Source organism: Triturus cristatus, chromosome 4_2 (genome assembly GCF_964204655.1).
Source record: "Triturus cristatus chromosome 4_2, aTriCri1.1, whole genome shotgun sequence".
NCBI classification, from domain to species: Eukaryota; Metazoa; Chordata; class Amphibia; order Caudata; family Salamandridae; genus Triturus; species Triturus cristatus.
This window is the reverse complement of record NC_140586.1, coordinates 422,668,889-422,690,988: the sequence shown is the minus strand read 5'-3', so window position 1 is coordinate 422,690,988 and position 22,100 is coordinate 422,668,889. Positions and strand designations below refer to the sequence as shown.

The 22,100-nt window shown below is 42.1% G+C and overlaps 1 protein-coding gene across 3 annotated transcripts in view; it reads right to left on the bottom strand.

Annotated features, from left to right (window-relative positions):
- Nucleotides 1-22,100, bottom strand: part of LOC146834519 (putative oxidoreductase ZK1290.5) — a 690,790-nt gene that overhangs the window by 357,279 nt on the left and 311,411 nt on the right. For all 3 annotated transcript variants that reach the window (XR_014960632.1, XM_085601909.1, XM_085601908.1), the window contains exon 3: nucleotides 3,313-3,414. Coding sequence is in view for 2 of the 3 variants with exons in the window: in XM_085601909.1 (XP_085458035.1) it covers nucleotides 3,313-3,414 (102 nt within the window). In the remaining variant the exon portion in view is untranslated. The remainder of the gene's footprint in view (nucleotides 1-3,312; nucleotides 3,415-22,100) is intronic.

The following is a 22,100-nucleotide window of genomic DNA, read 5'->3' as shown; positions in this document are numbered from 1 at the left end:
GAATGCAGTGTGTTAGAGTGCTCTACATCATACGTGCACAATACATTTACAATAAATCATGCAAGTGTGTACATCAATGCACAGGATGTGTTACATAAAACAGAGAGAGGTGCAAGGTGTGGGAGTCGCATTTTCATCATAGCTCACTGTGCTATATTAGAAGCATTACAATTTATCAACTGCAAGTCACAAAAGGATCTCTGTATTCAAAGCAGAAACCCGCTTACCTATCTACGTAAAATAAAAATCTGCCATCTGTATGTTTCTTGCTGTGCGTTACAGGACACATTAATCCTCTATACTACTTTGATTCAAAATTGGGACTAGAGAAAACACAGATCTCTCCAGCAAGTGCGATTTATCTTACCGTTATTATTATTCCCAGAGATTTCCTGGACACAAAGTAGAGGTGGCAGAGCCCACAAATTAACAGGGCGAGCCGAGCCATCAGTGAGACTAGAGTCTGGTCAGCTCATAGAGCCCGTGCATGAGCCAAGCCCTGAAAAATTTTTACTATGTAAATCACACAACAAACATCACTTAAAATATATCAACTCTTCCAAATTAAAAAAAAAAAGTGTATTTCTTTAACATGTGGTAGCTTTGACATGAATACAGCACATTATGGCACTGCACGAGAAGCATTTCCTAAAAGCCAATGTAAACCCTTATGTGGCCCCGATTATTATAGAACAACATTGTGGTTTAATAAATCAAACACAATAGGTTTTTGTACAGCTGGTAATCTGAAGTCGCATGTTTGAAGGCAGTGGGGTGAAGCTGATATGATTGGTCACAGACAATATGTTGTTAAGAATGTAACTAAGCTTATGAAATAATTGTACTGGGAATGTGTTATATGTTTTGTCCTCCTCGGACTATCACTATGCCAAAAACGGGACTGTGCTGACATGGTCAATTGAATATGCTCTTCCAGTGTTTAAAGGATGTATAAGGTCATGTCTGTTATGGTATACCTCCAGTATTGCAATTGGCAGCCATGGAATACTATCTGCAAATTATACATCAGTACATAAAATGAAATAAACAAAAATATATATACATATTGCACCCCATGAGCATCCCTACAGTAGTGCACATGTACCGCCCTACCCAAACTGAGCTTTGTAGCAATCAAAGGCAGAGGAGCACAGTGGGGGGCTGCTCTCCCCTGCTGCCATTTTACAGACTGATAGAGTAACTGTGTGGCATGACAGGCAGCGGGCAACATTTTGCCCAGAGGCTGCCTGTTGGACCATCTTTTAAAAATCCTTCCCAAACTACTAAGTGCTGGTGCCACCCACCATCAACCACCGAAAAAACGAACTGTCCCGATCCCCTATTTACCCATATCACTATGTATGTTCTTTTTAGCCAGTATTGGAATTTTTAGAAGCAAAACTACATGCGCTCCCCTAGAGAATGCAAGATGCTGTTGGTAAAGAAATCCTGTAATGCCCAATAGACACTGAATCATTGAAATACCATTTAAAAAAAAGAGGGGAAATGTTTTCCCCTTTTTGGGCATTCATATAGCGCTTGCTACCGCTTGTCATGGCTAATAAGTGCTATATAAATGAAATTACACGCAATCTAATCAAGGCCACTGGAATTATGTGAATGTGCAGCTGCAGTGTATTTCACATGATTATGGATCCCCATGAATATGCCACATAATTCATCTGCTGCATAATCTGCAGATTTTACCCCACAAAAAATTTTTCTAGTTCTAACGGTTCACAAGTTACTAATAACACAGCAACACATATTGCCGAGCAGTGGAAGGCCCTTTGCAAAAGTTGACTGGTCACCTTTCTGTTGCTTTTGGTTTTGTTTGAGTGTTAAACTGGTACTAATGAGGTGCAACCTATGCCCAAACAGTGATAACAAGTGTAAAAAAGGCAAAATAGTGAAGTAATACGATAAAAAAATTATGCCAAATTGTGCCACATAATTTGCATTTTCTTGCCACACAATTTGGTCAACACTGCCGCATAATTTGGCATTCTCTAGCCGCATAATTCCAGTTGCCCTTCATACAATTTGTCATCGGTCCCGTCTTTACTTGAAAGGTCTGAGGTTAACAGCCAGGTTGGGGGCAGGGCAAAGATCCTTTTGAAGGCAGGTGATGCATTGGTCATTACAGTGTTAATGAGCAATCATTGCTTGTCCTTTAAAAGAATGAAGAATGCTAAAGCCAGGGCCCCCACCATGGTATCTGTGAACTAGCATATTATAAATCAATGGTGACCTCAACCGCTGCCGCGAAGACACAAGAATTGTAATAAGTCTCTGAAAAGAAAAGAAAATGTTTTCTCCAACGCCTGCTTCCCAAGCAGTGCTCTGCCCAAGTTTCCCCAGAGACAGGACCCATGAAGCTCCAGCCTGGTCTACGGCACACGATGGAGGGGGAAATCTGAAGCCCTTTTAGCCCAATTGGCGTTGCGCGCCTGAGTCCTCAGGAGCATGAACGGTTGAGTGGATGGGCTATGTCCATGGGGTCAAACACAAAGCCCTGCAGTGTATGCAATAGTCCACTGAGCTTTCATACATGGTATTCTTAGTGTAGCGGTCAGCACCATTTAATTGTATTATTTAATAAATTGTAGTGGGTGACTGGAAAAGATACATTTTTTTATTAAGATTTGGTCAACTAGAAAATTCTCAGTAATGTTACATCAGTATAAGGGATGCTAACCCAAGTATAATATAAAACTTTAGAGTTGTTATTGCATAATTGCATATAGCTGGTTTAAAAATAAAAGCTACCAGAATAGCTCTGCCGGCATTATGTTCTTCCCCATCCAACAAGGATGGAGTTGGCTCTTGAACTTTTTCTCAGTTGATTAGCGCACAAAAGGACAACATGCTCGAGGGCTGGATTAAGGCACAAGGAGATAAAGGGATTTGTGCAGGATCAGAAGGACCAAGGACAGGATTAAACCCGGGCATCCCTGTTTAAAGATCCGCAGTTCAGTAATTGATGCATCACGACTTGCTGAAAACTTCTGTGATGTTTGATCTCACACCATGATAAACTACACGAAAATAATAGTTTTGGTACTTTGGTATGGCCGCAGAATGCCACGCTGAACCTATGACAGTAAGTGCCATATGTATCAAAGGGTTTTAACCATTCTGTGTCTATGGGAAAATGTGTTCATGCATATGGGCCTAAAACCTGAGCAGATGTAAACCTTAAGCAACTCCAGACCACTCCAGTCTTATTAGAGACTATTCTGAGCCATTTTCGTGATGCAATTTACATTTTTATATAGCTGTGATCGTTGTATAAACACAAAAAAGGCAGACCTTTGTCATAGAGTTCTTCCATAGCTCGCCAGGTCTCCGCTCTTGCTTCACGACTGCTTTTCCCAGGTATTTGTGCATCAGGCCAGTGCATCAAATACAGATCTAAAATAGAAAAAATAACTATTAAAAAACAGCAATTGGTGCACCAGAAATCTAGGTTCTGCTTGCTTTTTCCCCCTTTTATACTCCTTGCAAAATCCATAGGGAAAAATAGAAACATTGCTAGCTCTCCTTAAGTGAAGTCAGAACTTTCAAAATTCTATGTAAAGCACTATACATTTCTCAGGCAAGAACTGGATATGTAACATATTGTCTGTGTCTCCAAGTTTTTACATACACTTGTTCGGCACATGGAAATGTTCCGCAGCCTGGTCATACCAGATTCTACATTTGTATGACATTATTCGAGACGTGCCTTTGGCATGTGTCCCATGGAGTCTATTTAAACAAGGTTATCAATTTTTAAAACAAATATCATCAATGTTATCAACATCACAAATTAGACATATCGTGAAGTAGATGCGATAAGTGCACTATCTCTCAGAAACATAATAGTGCAAACGTCTTTGATCTGCACCACCAGGAGTGCTTGACAGCTTCTTATGTAGAAATTTGGCAAACGCTTGCTACATGTTCAATACATTGTCCTTGGATGACGCGACCCGTTCTCACCAAACAGCATACACCTGCTTGACAGGTCTGGCAGTCAATACCCGCATACAAAGCAGCATCCACAGGTTTAAAAATTCCCCCTACAGATCCACGGCAATTATTGATTTTTTTTTAGGTTTTTGCAGTTGATACAGTCATTTTGAAAATCATTTAGCTATAACCACAATTGGCAGAAATGATGCTTAACATCAGGACACTACCTTATCTACCAGATGCATACATTCAGCCATTAAGGCATCAGACTTTTCGAATCTTTATATTTTTGTCTAGCAAGACAATACCCCTGATGCAGAGCATGGAACCGGGAGTAGTGGTTGAAACAGTCGACCTGCTATAGGTGTCATGCAAGATGACACCAAAGTTACAGCCAAATTGAATAGCCATACGGTGCAGTGAGGCAAGAACTGCGTAAAAGATAACCTTGCTATGGCTGTGCCAGTCTAATGTCCATTTGCCCTGCTTCCTCATTCTCTGCTGAGGGTAGCCTGGGTGCCTCACAGAACCCTTCTACAACTGCCAGAATACTCCATTACAGGTTAATACAAGCTGTTGCATTTTCCACTGTGGGTTGCTGGCATGGAAGATGGCTGCTGTTGAAACTCGCTGGTATTGTTGTAGAAGAGAATGATGAGCTACTTAAGCCAAAACCCCATTTGTTGACTGGGCCACACTGGTGGAGGTTCATGCGGCATGGGGCTCCCTGGCTCTAGTAGGGTCACCTACGGGCTGACGCCTACCAGGATGTCTGGATTTTCTGTTCAATTATTTGATTTGGTTTGGCATTTGTAAAGTGCACTAACGCCAAAAGTGTTTTTGGCAATAAGAGTACCTTCATAAACAGGAAAAAGACTGAAGAGTAGAACACAATTAATGGGACAAAAAGGCTTTCCTGCAGGCTAACAACCATGGGATCTGTTTCAAGTATAGGAGGCTGTCTCTGCAGTTTTGCTTCCAGGAATCTGAAGGAGCAGCTTCCCATGCGGGACTTATTTATTGCAGGAATTCTCAGGAGGCTCAAGACTTCCGAATTAAGTGGTTTAGATGTATATGTGCATGGAAGAGTGATGCAAGACAAAACTGCTCTGGATGGTAGTAAAATGTATGTATAGGTTCATATGATTTTAAACTGACTATGTTGCTCCAGCGCAAGCCAGTGAAGCTGTCTGTGGGTAGCTGAAACCTGAATACACCTTTTAAAGTGATAAAGGAGGCGAACCGCCTGGAGCTTCTGATAGTTAACCTCAGTAAGGCCTAGATAGAGGCTGCTAAGGAATACATTTTAGACGAAAATCGAGCAGAGAAAATGGTGGTGTTCAACTTTTTTTCCAGGATGATGGAAGCAGTGCACGTCTGAACATTTGGGGTGGGTGAAAAATTCTGTTCCATTGGCGGAATTTTGGTGACTCCGAGTTAGAGTTCTGGTCGAATTCCACCAATAGCCATGTGGCAGATTTGTTCTCGTGCGCGCACCAAAACAGTTAGTTGCCGAGCATGAGCAAGATTTGGCGTACCCTTGGGCAGGTTTCGGTCGCTAGGACATCCAGTGAGATTTTTCCAACATGGGCGGTTGCGGTAAGAAGGCTGCCACGCAATTAGAAAATCTACTCAGCAGCAGCAAAATCAATTTGAATAGCTGCACCCTCTGGTGCATCATGTGGTGCCGTTCGCGCGGATTTATCAGCACAAAACACGCTTCCATCGCTAAATACCAGCGTGAGCAGCGCAACGTGTGTATTTCCACGCATTGGCTGAATTCCATGGAATTTTATTGAGATGTTTTGATACTCTGCGGAATTCAGCCAAGGCAAATTCCATGGCTAATGAGTATGCAAAGGGTGCAATAACTAGCACTACAGTTGGAGTTTATCTGTGGTATAATTGCTAACTCTCGATTCAGAATTACTCCCAAGGGTTTTGCCTTTGGTACGGGAAAATCATGAGACCCGACATAGGGTACCTTGTTCCTGACTAAAAGTAGCAGCAGCCCCATCATAATGGCATTCAATTTAAAAGAACTGAATGCCATCCACTATTGAATGGCCCAAAGACAATCACGAAAAAAAGGAGACGCTGAATAACAATTTGCATATAAATCATATAAGAAGGTTGTGTTTGCAAATAAATGTGGGTTCCAAAGGATAGATATTTCTCTGTAATGAATCAAAGTGATTTTCCATTTGGCACAAGTTGTAGTATGGCCAGTTGTAAATTGGTGGATCTAGTCTTCGATAAGTTCATGCTGTGAACCCCCATTTAGGTGACCGCATCACATTTAACATTGTTGCTTTCGTCAGTAGATGACTCAGCATGAAAGTGAAGGAGAACCATTTTGTAGCACTCGAGCATACTTGATGTACTACATTGAACCAGCATCCTTCATCTTCTACGCAAACTCACAGGATCTCTCTTTGCATTCAGATAACACAAGCCACTCGAAGTAAACCCACAGGGCAACAGGCCCACTAGGTGTTAGCTCCACAGTGCACTGTCAGCATCAATGCTGCTTGTTGGGGCTGTCATGGCATTAGAAGAGGGCGATAGAAGATTTTGTAGGTTCGACAATGAGCCGCAAACAGAGGGAGGGACGTTGTTACCAATAGGACGGGACAGGGAGAAAGTCCGCATGGACAATGGAACATTGAGACACACATATTGGGACATGGACACAATACACGAGGCAGGGAGACATGGACAATAGGAAGCAGAAATACAGTCAACAGGCTAGGGAGACACTGGCTTCAATATAAATAACAATGTCCACCCAGATAGGGAGACACATCATATGAGATAAGAGATGAAGCCATTTTGACAAAGCGTCATGGCCTTTAGGGTAGGCAGGAAGTTTTCTATTTATTAGAATGTTCAGTGTAGGCCCTTTTACCATGGACACTAACAGTAGAAGAAAGTAACTGAAGTGCATAAATATATTCATAATTAAATATATTCTAAGTTTTGCATGAATGCTAGTAGCACGGGTCAGAGCAGAATGCTCCCAAACCAAGGCTATCCCGAGACTTAAGACAATAAAAATGTAACAGACATGTTTGAGAAGAGGCCATAGTCCATAACTACACCATCCCTATATTGGAATTAAATGAATTAAATAGTATTCTGTAAAGACTAATCTTCTGAAGGAAGCTCAAGGTCTGAAAATATCCTTGTGTGTGCAAAGGTACATCAGTTCGGTGGACTGAAAATTAAATTTACGAGTCACTTAATGGTGTATTCTTCACTTCTTGCCACAAGATTGTAATCTATGTGTGATACGAAGAACCATAGTGGAGAAGTAGGATAAGGCATTAATGAGCATTTTTCTTGAATAAACAGAGACCCGCCAACTGTGAATACAGAGGTCAACAGCTCGGTGAATGTTTTAAACATTATATTGCAATCTTGAGTAATATGCATGAGGTAATAAGGCACACTATGCATGCATTGATCAGCACTGGGATTTATTTGCCCTCATTCACAATGTCATAAGAACAATATACCATTAACTGCCACATTTGGAAAATCCTGATGTGATCACTGTAGATGAAAAGAAAACCCTTATCTGACTGCCACACACGTCCCCAACCAGGTTATTCAACTTTTGTGCTTTGGCTTAAAGTTTATTTTGTGGTTTAAAAAACATCTGTGCTAAATCTTCTGAAGTATTCTAGTTAATGCGTAAAAAATGCTTTCTTCAGATCCCCAGTATACTAGGCAGGACTGGACATTATTTCCTCTGCTGCCCACCCTTTTTAATAAGCCATACAACGAATCATCAAATAATAGGTAACTTTAGATGTCAATAAACACATACATTCCCCACAGATGTTTAAGGCGACACATTTGTGATTTAATCCACACACCCAGATGTGATCATTAGTGCTTCTATGATGCTTAGATTAACATAGTTAAATAAATATTTAAAAAACAGAACGAACAATGTAGGCAAAAGAGTGATCTCTCCCAGAAATCGACTACTTAGTAGTGAAAGTCCACGGCCATGTTATTGAGCCAACTATGGTAAATATGCCACAAATTTCCTAAACATTTTACAAAAGGCTTACTAGTTGATTTTGAAAAAAACTGAACAGATATGCAAACAGAAAAAGGTACCAGCTACTTCATAAAGAAAGCAAGAGAAAGAGGTAGATCAGTGGCCCATCAATCGTAACATGAGGCGTTGCTTGGAAAGGTTGGTTTGCAGCTACAGACGTGAAGATGGGTGGGTCCTGCTGATGTGTACTGCAAGAATCTACGACGTTATTCTGCCGCCTTTTTCCCCGCTTGGAATCACAACGTGGTCGTTACGACAACGCGTTGTTATTCCGCATACCATTACTCCGCAAGTCGGAACAACGACTTACGGAGGGGGGGCGCTGGATGTTGGAATAGTATAATTTTCTATTCCAACTCCAGTCTGTGCGGATACTAGAGAAGGTGTTGGATTTTAAATCCAACACCTCCTCCCCTTCCCTCCGCAAGTCGTTCATCCGACTTGCGGAGTAATGGTATGCGGAATCACAACGCGGTCGTTGTAACGACCGCGTTGTGATTCCAAGTGGGAAAAAGGTTTCGGCGTAAACATTGTTTACCGTACTGCAATGGAGTTCCAGAACCTCTGTGCACTGTAGAAGGACTGAATCTCATCTTATCGGTACTGCACTCTCTGTCCCCCCACCTTAGTGATGCTGCGGATGTTTTGAATATGATGTGTTCAGTAGTGTAAGCCAATGGAGGTCTCTTAGTCTAGATGCGAGTTTGTCCTACTTCCATAGACCTTTGATTAAGGGGTCACACCATGAAGGATGCTCTTGCATATGATATGACGTGTATACCAACTGCCAAGGAAACTCCGTCATCTAAATTGGACATCACTAGCTCAACTAGATTGAGTCTAAAATCTATTTCAGTTTGAAAGCCCTTTACTTAGGGCATCAGAGACAGTTAATGCCAGGAGGCTTTTCTTCTGCATACAATATCAGCCTCAAAGCTCAGTCTGGCATCCATCTGGACACCTAGCAATGTAGTGCTGTTTGCAATCTGTAGAGTGAAGCATTTCAATTGGCTGCCGAGAGTCAACCTTATACTTGCTATAGCCACAACACTGCTCTAAACACGGAAGAGCTGAAGACACACCTATGTATAAACACTACATCATGATGCTGTAAGAGGCCACAAACAATCTACCCCTCCTGTCGCTCAACGCCTGTGTCTTTGCTTTGGCTCCTGAATAGCACTTCTCTGCGCTTGGCTAGGTTCATGCTATACAAATAGCATACACATACATACATACATACATTTGGTGATGAGCACAGATGCAGTTTTTGTAGGGCTGAGCTTGCAGGAGGCCTTTGATATCGATGTATCGTTTGTGGCAGAACAGCCTTTCAGGTAAGCTATGCTGTGAACAGGGGGAGACCTCCAGGGAGGGTCTCACCTATAGGATGCACTGGTCCCGGCATAGGATAACGGGATACTGACCAAACTGATTTCCTTTTCCTGATGAAGTGTGTCGTTTACAATTTATTTAAGCTTACACGTTTCAGAAAAAGAAGATGCGTTGTCTCCCTTTTAATTGTGTCACAAACACTATGTATTGTAAAAATGTGTGTAATTACAAAAGACTGAATTTCAAGATGTGGAGGGCGGGGAGGTGCGGGTGCCATTGTTTGCCATACCCTTGTCCTCGGTTTCACGAGAATCTCTTTTGAACAGTTGTTATTTTTACTCTGAGGGTACAGATAGATCAGCGTGATTTACAAGGGCATTTACAGTTCGGAACAGACTATCTTACAGGATAACAGACAGGCACATAAACAGGAACACCAAAGAACTGATTATCTGACATCTGCGTCACTCCCGACCACACTTTTTTGGTGTCTCCTTTAGTTTGTTTATGGACAGGTTTGGCAGCCCTCTGACAGACTCAACATATAGATCTAAACTGTGTAAAGGCATTTTCTTTCTACAGAAAAATGTCTTACATCTGCGTTGCAATTAAAAAACCGCATCTGTAAACATTCACTCTCGGAACTACCGTTATTTACTGACATAATGTACGTCTCCAGTCTCGACTTTCTACACGTCACCATGATTTATGGCAACTAGTGCACAATTACGACTTACAAAGTCTTATTATACTCGAGAAGAATCAACAGTTCAGACATTCTCTCTACTCCTTCCACGTGTATGCCCCGCTCTAGGGACAGCCCAAGTACCAAAGGTAGAGAAACTGGGCACCGGGAGAGAGGATTTCTACACTTTTTCAACAATATCAAAATGACTCCGGAGGTCAAATGAAGCCAAACTGAACAAACAGCTCAACATTCGTCTTCTTCCACAATGTTATTGTGCGCCAGGACTTCTCGAATAATCAAACCTGCCATGATATGGATCCCACTGGCCCCGACCCTGGCCCTAGCTCTGAGCAGGGGTAGGCGCAGCAGCGGGAGTTGCCGAGTTTTGATCTGGAGAGGCGAGAACAGAACTGACTCAATTGTAATGTTAATGTTCTTTTTGAACTGTAATAAAATAGTATTTACTTGCTATTCTAGGTAATGCACTGACCTGAGCATTCTTCAAGAGCTCGAAACGCCACAGAAGGGCTCTCCCAGAAGCCGATTGGCTCCTGACCCTCATGTGAGAGAGCTCTTTGACAGTTACTAGGACAGGAGTGAAAGCCATGTATGTGCAAGCCTTTCAGGGATTGGTCAAGGTTTGGTGGGAAAGCTCCTGTATATCAATTCCATCCTCTAAGCAGCAATGGTAGAAGTTTGACCGAGAGATAGTCACGCACTTTGTACATCTCTTGGCAACTACAGATGAAATCCCCTGTGCCTGTCCAATGGCGGAGAAGCTCATACCACACTGGTGTGCTACGCGCAGTCCTACGATTCTGCACCCATCAGCTCTGCAGGTGTCTGCGAGATCTAAATTCGTCACCAACCTCAACACAGGTTCGACCAAGGTTCTTGAGAAAAGGCCAATGGTTCACACGCCTCTACTGATTACCTATCAGATCCCAGAGAGGATTGTCAAGGCCCCTAACACCTGAATCAGAAATCAAGACTGAGATTAGATAATGACGCTGATTTCTTTGCTATTATGGGTGCCCGGCCAAACCGCTGTCCTAGCTTGGACCCATCATTTTATTACTGGCACCACATCTGACCTGTGTATCCCGCAGTCTTAAGTACAGTGTCAATCAGCTTTGCACACTTCATTGTACTAATGCAGTACCCTGAGTACTTCCCCTAATCTGTATTCTGTTTGGGTGCACCTGCCAAAATCTTTTCCAAACTACTAGAACAGAGGCTCCGGCCCTTAACTTGCCAGTGCAACAGTGGGGCTATCCCAGTAAATATTACTCTTTGAGGCACTAAACTCCAGGTCTTTAGGTCCTTTGTAGGCTACTTTACTCCTTTTCAGGGGAACACCACACATAAGCAATATACGGTATTTCCACCACTGTAATCACTATAATTACGTAAACTCTTGAAATCTGAGTTACAGTAAAGAAAGTTTGTCACATACACTTTATGAACAGTACAAGAGATTGCTCTCATTGAGTGTTGCAAGCAACAAGAAGATCAGTATGACAACAAGGCCTAAAAAAGATACAAAAATAGTGGAACAAAATTTCTGAGACTGTTTTATTAAAAAAACCACAGCAACAACAACAACCACCAACGTTCAGCATAGGACCTTCCCCCTTATGTGTCAGGGGCCAGGATCCTGCATTCAAGGTGTGATCAGTTCTGCATGAAACTTGAATCTTATTGCTTGGCCACTGAATCTAAGAGAAAGCTAAGGTGTTCATTGCCAGTGAGACAGAAATGGTTAGGAGTGGTAAAAATTATTTTTTACTAGTAATCAACTTAATGCCCATATACACAGGAAGATGCATTTGTAATGCCAGGTGTTGGACCTGACATCCTTGGCGTGGTTTGCCTTCGATATTCCAGTTTTGCTGGCCTTAAGACTCTGTTAACCAGTGCTAAAGAGCTTGTGCTCTCTCCCTAAAACATTGTAACATTGGCTTACACCCAATTGGCACATTTAATTTACCTGTTAAGCCCCTAGTAAAGTGGTGCTATCTGTACCAAGGGCCTGTAAATTAAATGAAACTCCTGAGCCTGCAGAACTACTGATTGTGCCATCTGCTTAAGCAGCCTTTAAACATGTCTCAGGCATGCCATTGCAGCCTCTGTGAGTTGTCTTAAACAGCTTTTTCAACTTGGCAACGTAAACCTTTTCAAAGGCCCAAACCTTCCTTTTTAGGTCAAGCCTAGAGTCAGCATGCATGCACTGCTCTGCAAGGCATGCTGTAATCCCTCAGTGGAGTTTCAACATGCCTACCACTTTTTAATTGGTTGCTTGGTCTGACGTTTCAACTCCATTGATTTCATTGGTTAACAGTGCGCATTTGCCCAGCCTGATGGCTGCTTTGTTAACACCCTTGTGACTGGCCCTGCTACGTGGATCATTTCATTACTGGCCATATGTTTTTTTTCACTGCACTACTTTAGTCTTGCCAGGCTCGGGTTGCGAGTAGCAAGGTTAGGGATGGCAGGTAACACCTGAGAGTTCCTTGATGCATCTCAGTGTTGCTCTGGCACACTGTCGGCTCATGTGGCATGGCACGAGTGCTTTCAGGGCTGTGTGTGCAGCTCTGCAGAGGGAGGGAGCTCCGCAGACAGCAAAACAAGCCTCCATGCTTTGAGCCGAGAGCGTGAGTGAACCCACCTCGTGTTTACAGTGCAGGGCTGTGCTAGCGTCTGCCTCATTTAGAAAGTTATGCAGAGCCATATGTTCAGGTTTACTATGTGTTTCAGGGCAGGGCTTCGTGTGGTGGAGAAAATGGAGCATTTAAAAGGAGTGTGAGATGACCTTGTGAAATAACTGCTACTTTTAGATCAGCGTCTGAAATGTATGTGAACAGGGAAACACAATTTCGAGAACCATTCCCTCCACTTACAGTAACATTTGTGATAAAATACACAAGTCAGTGAACCTTTAAAGACTGGTTTCAAGCTCTGGACAGATGTGACCACTTTAAGTGCCTGAATCCAGCAGTCAACCGCAACTTGGTGCAGAGTTGCACCCTGTGTGCAACGTATATAATAACTTTAGATCATTTTAGCTGGAAGCTGATATTATTTTTCTAAAAACTGTAAATTATGCATCAGATAATGGATTATGTGAAAAATGTGGGAAATCTATATTTTACACCGAAAAAGCCCACTACCACAGGATCACGTTTTTCAAGTGCCCTCCCAACTATAGCGTAAGAGGGATTTCCAGGTAAAATTACCTCAATGGGGATTTTTCAGCCATGAGCTCAGAAATTCTGATTTTAGTGTCTTGTTTTCAAGTATTCTGTTCACAAGGAACTTTTATTTACTCTGGACCATGTTCTAGCGGCTCATTTTGCGATATTTGTTCTTCTTCAAAATTTGCCTTTTTTGCCTTGGGGTCATATACACTTGTATGTGCCAAAACCCATATGCTGCACCCGGATGTTATATAAACAAGTTTAGACTAGTTAACTGCAATTTATATAAGGAATAATAGTTTGACGCTCTCACAGTTTACTTATGTCTGTGGTTGCACCATCCCTGGTAGCCTTTGTGGATCATATCAAATATATGACTCAGTAACTCGCTTTGTGTTTGTCGTTTTACCGATTTGTGTTTCTTCAGTATTTTAGATTTACCCTGCTGTGAAACATATGTTTAGTCTTCAGTTTCTGGTGTTTTGTGCTGTGCTTAATTGTGCAAATAAATGAGTGGGCCCAAAGCTTTTCATAGCATTTAGTGCCACTACTGTGTACTGCAGCTTCTGAATACCTAGACTACCTGATTTTGATTACCCCTTTTGCTTCTTTTACTACCACCTAGCTTCTCTTCTTTATTTCACTTGGCTTTTTTTTTTTAATTCCCTTGTTTCTTCTTTTTACGGTTATCCTTTTCCTCCTCCTGTCTCTATTTTCTGTCTTGCTCTGGATTTTCATCAACAAAGTTGCATAATGAAAAAAGTCAAGGTCATCAAAAGCGAGTGTCGGGGCCCACCACCTGCAGCCATGAGCACAGATTAAGCTGTGGTAAGCCTTATTGCTAGCTTCTACTTTTGAGTAAGACACAGAGAACAAAAGGGGGCAGGCAGTGGGAGGATACCCAGCTTCACGAGGACATTGTTGATATACTGTTGCACTACTGAGAATGAATTTTGCACGACTAAGCTCTGCTCATGTGAACCAGGTACCCTGAGTACGTGTGTGAGACCAGCACTGACACTACTGAAATGGTTTGTACCAAGTAATTACTCAGAGGTCTCGAACAAAGAGCGTTTGTGCCAAAGCAAAGTGTTGACTGTGCTCTTGGTCTCATATTTTCCATTGTGTGGTTTGCAGTTGAACCCAGCATCTGGGATTAATAGTTTTTGAGGTAGGTACAAAGTTACAGTTACACTGTAAACAACAGTAAATGTTCTAGCATCCAAGATAATATGCTGCATAGCTAAAAATGTATAAGGTCCCAAAGGCGAGACCGTTTGCATTGCAAATGCTTGTTAATATTTATAAGTCACCCCTAGGTTAGGCCCTAAGCAGCCTATAGGGCAGTGTGCAGTGTATTTGAAAAGTTGGATATGTGCTTTTAACTTTTACATGTCCTGGTACTGAAAAACTCTTAAAATCGTTTTTCACTACTGCCTCACTTACCTCTTCCATGGGATAACATTGGGTTACCTTATTACATTTAAAAGTGATAACTTTTCATTAGAAGCAGGTAGGAATCTTGAGTTTGGTGTCTAAATGTTATTATTAAAAACCCACTTTAATAGTAAAATTACATTTTAAGTCACAATTCTGAAAATTACACTTTTAGAAAGTTGTCATCTATTTGGTGAATGCATCCTACTCCTGGGTCACATGACTAGGTGAAGCTGGCAGTTGATATTTGTGTATTGCTACCAGACAGTGAGAAAAAGGAGTAATAGGTGTTGGCCGGATGTGTCATCTCTGTCAGGATGAGAGAGAGGTGCTGTCACCTACCACACTTGCACATCACAAAGTGTTTCAAGCTAGTCTTTCGTACCCCTAGGCAAGCTGGGGCCACGGCAGGGAGGGAGGAAGCTCCAGACATGTCATGGGGTGGAAACCTCTAGAAACATCGCCTACTTTAAAGGTGGCACCAGGTATAAATATTGGCCCCTCAATCTAACTGTTCAGTACACTCCTGGACTTGTGGATACTTCAGAAGAAGGATACCTTGCTATCCTGCTGCCCTGCTTGCTAAGAAAGGAGACTAGATCTGCACCCTTGATCCCAGACTGAAGTAACACCAAAGGTCTGCTGCCTGACCTTCTGTTCTAAGCCACAGGGACATAACAGGCTCCAGAGTCCCCCTCCAGCAAATGTCCAGCTGACCTGCAGCCTCGAGTAGCAAATGAACCTGCCAAGGCCCTTCTGGACTCTGCTGGAGTGAGTTCCTGATCCCCAAGTGGTGCCTGTCAGGTCCTGGTCCCTTGGTGTGGCATCAGTTGAATTCTCCCTGAAGTTTTGGGCTCTTCGCAACCTTGAATGGGCTTATTAGTGCCAAGATCTTGCTGCAAACGCGAATCTCCGGTGACCTTTGCACTACAGCGACCACTGGCCAAGCGAGATCTGCACTTCGCGCTACAGCATTGATGGCCCGTGGTGAACACCAATGTAAAGCCTAAGGAATGATGTTCCCCAATGCCCAACAGGATCTTCACACTACAGCAATGAACATCCACGATGCCTGGCCTGCTCTTCGCGCTACAGCCACAACCATTAGTGACGGTCTCCCAGCTTCTGGCAGCCCCCTCCATTGTGAGCTGGACTTTTTGAGCTGGATTTTGAGAAAGTAACTTTTTCAGCTGGACTAGCCTGGTCCCCGTATTCGACTCACACACCATTGTGGTGGACCTGAGCTTGTGACTTTCACCCAGTCTCACACAACCTCATAACCGCAAGTGGCGTGTTGTTCTTTTAGGCGCTAAAAGGCTGCAACCTTTAAAATTGCAAATCCCCTATTTTACTGATTGAATTTTTGTAGTTTTGGTCTTAAATGATTTATTACATTTCACTCACTCTGAATTGGTGTAGGATTTTTCTTGTGTTGTGTTTTAACTTTATGACTGCTTGAAGAGCTGCATAAATATGTTACACATTGCCTCTAAGTTGAGCCTGACTGTGTTTGTGCCAAGCTACCAGAGGGTTAATCTCAGGTTAATTTGGGGTTTGCTTGTAGCTACTACCTGATAAGGATTGTGGTTGATGCTTTAGTAGGATTTCACCCTCCTCAACCAGTAACACAATTTCTTACACTGTAGTATTACGTAGTAATGCATATCATGTCCAGGCAACACACAGGTTGTCTCAAGCTTGTTGCTAGAGTTTGTGTGTATGAATGACTGGATGAAACAGAGCTTTTTATGGCTATTCTTTGAAACATAGTCAGCTTTTTAAATACTTGGTCAAATAAAGATGATCATGATTTAGCCGTGTCTTTTGACACTGTATTTAATCAGATGCGGAAAGTTTGCAAGCTTTACAGCTACATCTTAGTTCTTGGATGCTATTGAAGGCGGATTTTCACTTTGTGTACATATTTGGGATCCTTAAACAATTAGTTGTTATACAATGAATCATATGCACCTTCAGAGAGGCACGCCATCCACCATTTTTTTGCCTAATCCAGCAGCCTTCCACAAATCTAATTCGCATTGTAATGTGCTGATCCCAAAAGTATGCACCAACATGCAGCAATGTGATCCCCAGGAATTATTTGCACATGCAGCCACACTCTGTGCTCTCGCTAGGGAAGACACTAGAACTCTCTCTCTTCAGTTGGAGTACCGTGTGTTCTCAGATGGAAAAGTGAGCATGTACATTTGGGATAAAGATGAGTTCTTGATATATTATACAATTCAGCTCTTCTGGGGTTGTCTACATTTCTATTTCATTCAAATAATGGCTAACACAATAAAGTATGTCTCCAGGCACCATTTGGGAATCCTGACACGGGACTTTGAGCATAACACTGTAACTGAAACTATTTCACTCATCCTCCAATTAAAGAGCTAATAAGTAATTAATATTCTGGCCTACCTTTGCACTCCGTTCTTTCCAGTCCCCATTTCTCCAGTCCCATTTCTCATATAGCTGACTCCCTTGCTGCCTTCTCCTTCTTATAGTTCACCTTCGGATAACACTTCTATCCCTCAAGTGGTCATCTCCTAATGGTTTTTCTGCTGTAGTATAGATGGATGCCTCCTACCGTACAACCATTATTCACCTGTTTCCCTTCCATCTGTATATCTTGCACTTTCTTCAGTGCCTCTTCCATGGGTCACACCCTCCCTCTGGCTCACACGCTCTAAACATGTGTGGCATCTACCAATCCTGAATTCCCTCCAGTAGACCCCTTGCCGATGATCCAGTCATACCCATTGGTCCGCTTGTCTGTTGATGCTTAGTTTGCCATGATCATTGCTTTTTCCAGGTCAGCCACCCTGCAATTAGTAGTCTCCTTCATAGGCGTTTCCATTTGTATCTGCTGCTGTCCAATTATCCCTATCTGGGTCATGCCCACCCACACCAGTAATCTCTGAGTAAGTGTGAGTCCCAAGCCTAGGGTCTAGTCTTGTCCTAAGCATAGTGATCCATTCCTCTGGACAGCATCACCTTACAATCAGCAATTCCCTTTAAACGGTGCTTCACCCAGTCCCAACTTTTTTCAGCAACATTAACTCAGGTTCAGACTCCTCACCCTAACCTGTGCTCTTCACTGCCAGTGTCCAGGCCTATTTGTAGTGGTTGAATGTGGTGTTTCCTCTTGTTCCAGTATCCTTTTGGATATCCCCTAGCTTTAAATTAGTGCTGTTTGAGATACTGGATGTACTTTTTCATTATAATGCTAAATTTACTGTCTAGCTATGTAGTGTTTTTGGGGAATTTTCCAGTTATGAAACAGAGTTTTTCATTGTCTATTATTTTAAGGAAGTCTTTATTTTTCTTCAAAAATGTGTGTGTGTGTGTGTGTGTGTGTGTGTGTGCTTCATGAATCCATTTGTATTCAGGACAGTGTAAGAGAAATAGTTATGAGGGCTTCAGCCATGCACAACTCAGTGCCAGACATTTGCCCATCTGTTGTGCACCATAGCATTACACTGCACGGCAAGTGTAGGTGGAGAAATGCCAGGGAGGGGTGAGGACAAGTTGTCAGGATGAGAGAAGCGAGTTACTGGGCTTATCTTCTTTTGAATTTCCTGCATAGTTTCTGACACTACATCCTCTAGTTCTAACTATATTTGAATTTAGAAATATTGAATATGCTTTTTTCCGTTATTCAGAATTTAATTACAGATAACAATACAAAAACAGGTTGAAGACCCCATAGGTCTGAAGCGTCCCTGCTGCTCTTCTTGCTGGATTCAATAGGCTCTATAAATGTCATCATTACCAGAAAATTAGATTTCAACAAATGTGTTTCAAGGTCCAGGTGTTCAGTGTTAAACCACAGAAAAGCTCACCTATACTTATTGATAGTGTTCTCCCGCTCAATTGTCCATAGAGCCAGAGAAAGTGGGTTTCTCAAAAGCTAACCAGATAATTCAGATTTATTCAGTGCTCATCAAAGGACGATAGCTCCTTGAATGTCATGGACCAATTTGCCCAAATAATGATTTACCATTCTGAACGCAAGATTGGAAAAGAGTTTCCATTCTGGTTTAACGAAGAGCTCAGTCTATACAATTCACATTTACTTGGTTATTTTCTTCAAGATTAAGGAAATAAAAGATTTTGCTGAAGGAGGGGAATTTCATGACAGTTCATCTAAGGCTGAATTATGAGGGGTTGCTGCAAAAGTAGGTTTGCTTAAATAAACAGCTCATATATGGCCAGCAGGAGGATTTCCTGACAGTGCAGTTGAAGTTGGCATCATAGTGTACCATGGTACCAAAGTAGCACGCGCAGTACTCATGAGCCATGTTATTAAAAATCAGAGTGAAATTTCTGCCTTAATCCTACTCGGTCTTTCTGCTGCTTTGGATGCTGTGTCTCATTCAGTCCTTACTACTAGACTGCATGAGATCAGTCTTACTTGGAAAGCCCTAGTGGCCTACTTCCAGTCTTCGGAAGCATTTCTTGGCAACCACTTTACCACCTATTTATTCAACCTTTACATTTGTTTCTTCTGAGGTTCCCCAAGGTTCTTCCTTGAGACCTACCTCCGTTAATATCTATGTGGCCTTACTGCCAAAGCTTATTAAATCATTTGCCCTTGAATTCATGACCAGCGCCCAAAAACACTTGTAGACAAAATCAATTGGACAACTGCATACAGTGTATGTGCAGCGCGCCAAAGCAAGCCATTTAAATATTAAAATGCAGAGACTGACACTGTTGCTTTAGCAAACGTGTCTTATGTTATCAAGCGAGATACAAGTGAAATATAGCCGTGCATTGCACGGAGAAGGGCAAAATGATTTCTAGAGCCTTAAAGCGGTCTACAGGTAGAGCCTAGGTTGTGCATCGGTGTAGATGGCTTGGTTACATGAGAACCCAAGTTAAAAAATGCAGTAGAATTTGGCAAAAGAGAATAGATGGATACTGACTGAATACAGTGATGCTGAAACTAGATTCATTGTTACGTTTCCTTATCAAAATCCCCATATTAGGTGCCTACTTCATCTTTTAGCACACAGGACCGTGATTCAGGAATGGATTTGAGGCATATGGAGAAGTAGGTATTTTTCCAAAGTGCCCTTGCTGAGGGAATACATGTTTCTGGATTTTTTAGTTTTCGAGAATCACATATTTAATTAAATTAAATCCATGCAAGACCTGAAAAGGAGAACATAAAACATTCAATATTCTGGGTACTGCACAGTCCTGGTCAAAACTGTAGGGGTTTTCAACGACAATTTAAAGGAGGTGCGGTCAAACAGGGCACTATCCACTTACTTAATCTCAGTGTGCGCAGGAGCCCAAGTGAGCTAATTGGTAACTACAAGGAGCAGCCATAGTTAATGGATTCTCAATGGCAGAGAGAACATCTATGTCACCTGAAAAGTATTAATGAAAATATATGCTAGACAACAATAAGCTATTACAGTAAAAAAACAATACATGTTTCAAGCTCTCATTCCACAAGTTGAAGGACTCCCTGGCATGTTTAGATCCCAAGACATTAATATCTGCCCTACAAATGAGTTGAGTTACAATCAGATTTTCGATAATTATCAAAAATAAAAATATTAGGTATTGCACAGTGTAGAAGTCCCCAAACACTAATTATCTGTGACAAAAGGCAACGGGACAGCCCCAGTAAACGTCATTTTGAGAAAGTGATACTTCATTTTGCAAAAGCACAGTATCGGAGGTGGGCTGTTGAAAGAGGCTAATATACACTTTTAATAGTTTTAGAGCCCACTGTGAAGCTTTCGCATGTTTTAGGGCTGAGCCACAGATGCTGGGCCCCATGCAAAAAGGTTAATTAAACAAATAAAAAATGAGGACACTGGGAAAAGGGTTCTCTAAACTCACTATGTCTACCACACAACAATGTACAACAGGAGCTTTTACACACAACAGAACCCATGCCTACTATACAACCATTCTTACTAAACCCCAGGGGAGGTTAAAGAAACAAAACGGCAGAACTCATTTTGCAGAATTTACAAGTCCTGGGAGGAACAGCGATAATATAAAAAGTGTATTTTGGGCACAAGGCTGGTAACCTGCATCTTCACTCTGTTGAGGACAACACTTCTCTCTCTGCTTTTATGGACGATTGTTCACATGTTGATATTTTAATTGGAAAGCCTTTGGATGTTTTTGTTGGTGTCTATGGACTCCTGGACACGCGAGTGCTATACCCTTGGATTGGTTTACCTTGTGGCAAGTAAATGGAAATTAGGTGCCTCATGCGTGAAGCAAGCTTTTTATCATCAAAGAGAACACTGCTCTGAGCAATTCAGAGTCAGTGTGAGTGGTAATTATGCAACATATAAATGCAAAAATATATATATAAAAAATAAAAATGTATTGTGTAATATTATGGACAAAAACTGGTGGGTCCAGGAGCTTTTTCCTAACTCTAAATCCACTGTCACATAATTGAGTTCCGTCAGTGAGACATTTCATTTACCCTTCAATCATCCATCCATCCTTTCACTCAGCCACCCAACCTTTCATTTCTCCATCCATCCATTCACCCTTTCACTCATCCATCGGTCCACCACCTTCATCCAGCCATCCATCATCCATCCATCCATCCACTCGTCCATCCATCCAATCTTTTGCTCATCCATCAATCCTTTCACTCCATCCATCAATCCATCCATCCATCCATCCATCCAGGCAGCTTTTCGCTCCATCTATCCATTCACTCAAACCACCCATCCATTTCCCCTTTCACTCATCCATCCATCCTTTCACTCACTCATCCACCTATACTTCCATCCATCCATCCATCCTCCCTTTCTCCCATCCATCCTCCCTTTCACCCATCCATCCATCCATCCACTCACCCTCTCCCAACCTTTAATGTTAAATACGAGCCTTGTCTGCCGAGCTGCAGACAGAAGAGGCCCATCATGAACCCTACTTCCGCGGTAGCTGCTAAAGCAGAGGTTGACTAAGCCCCTGATGCGCAGCACCAGACCTATGCCTCGTGACCAGTTTTCGACCTCACAGTCTGACCTGAAGTACATCTATCACCCTTGTGAAGTGCTATTTAAATAACACGTTGCAGAGGTTGAGCCCAGGAAGTATAGGAACTACTCTGCTGGATCTAATGAAAGGCATGTAGGTGCATATCGGTCTGCAAAGCTTGGGGTGTGTCTCATCTATTATCATGGTGGAGAACTTGCTTTTTTTGTGAATCACTCGTCTGTGTGAACAAATTTGTCAAGACTTCGGCAGTAGACACACCTGGTGCATACATTTATTTAAATGGAAAATCTTTCGGTGTATTGTTGTGGCTGGACACAAGGTAAAAACAAACGACTATAAACTACATTTTGTGACATACAAGTGGGTTATGTTATGTTATGTTATGTTATGCACTTTTGTATTGCGCACAGCTGCCCCA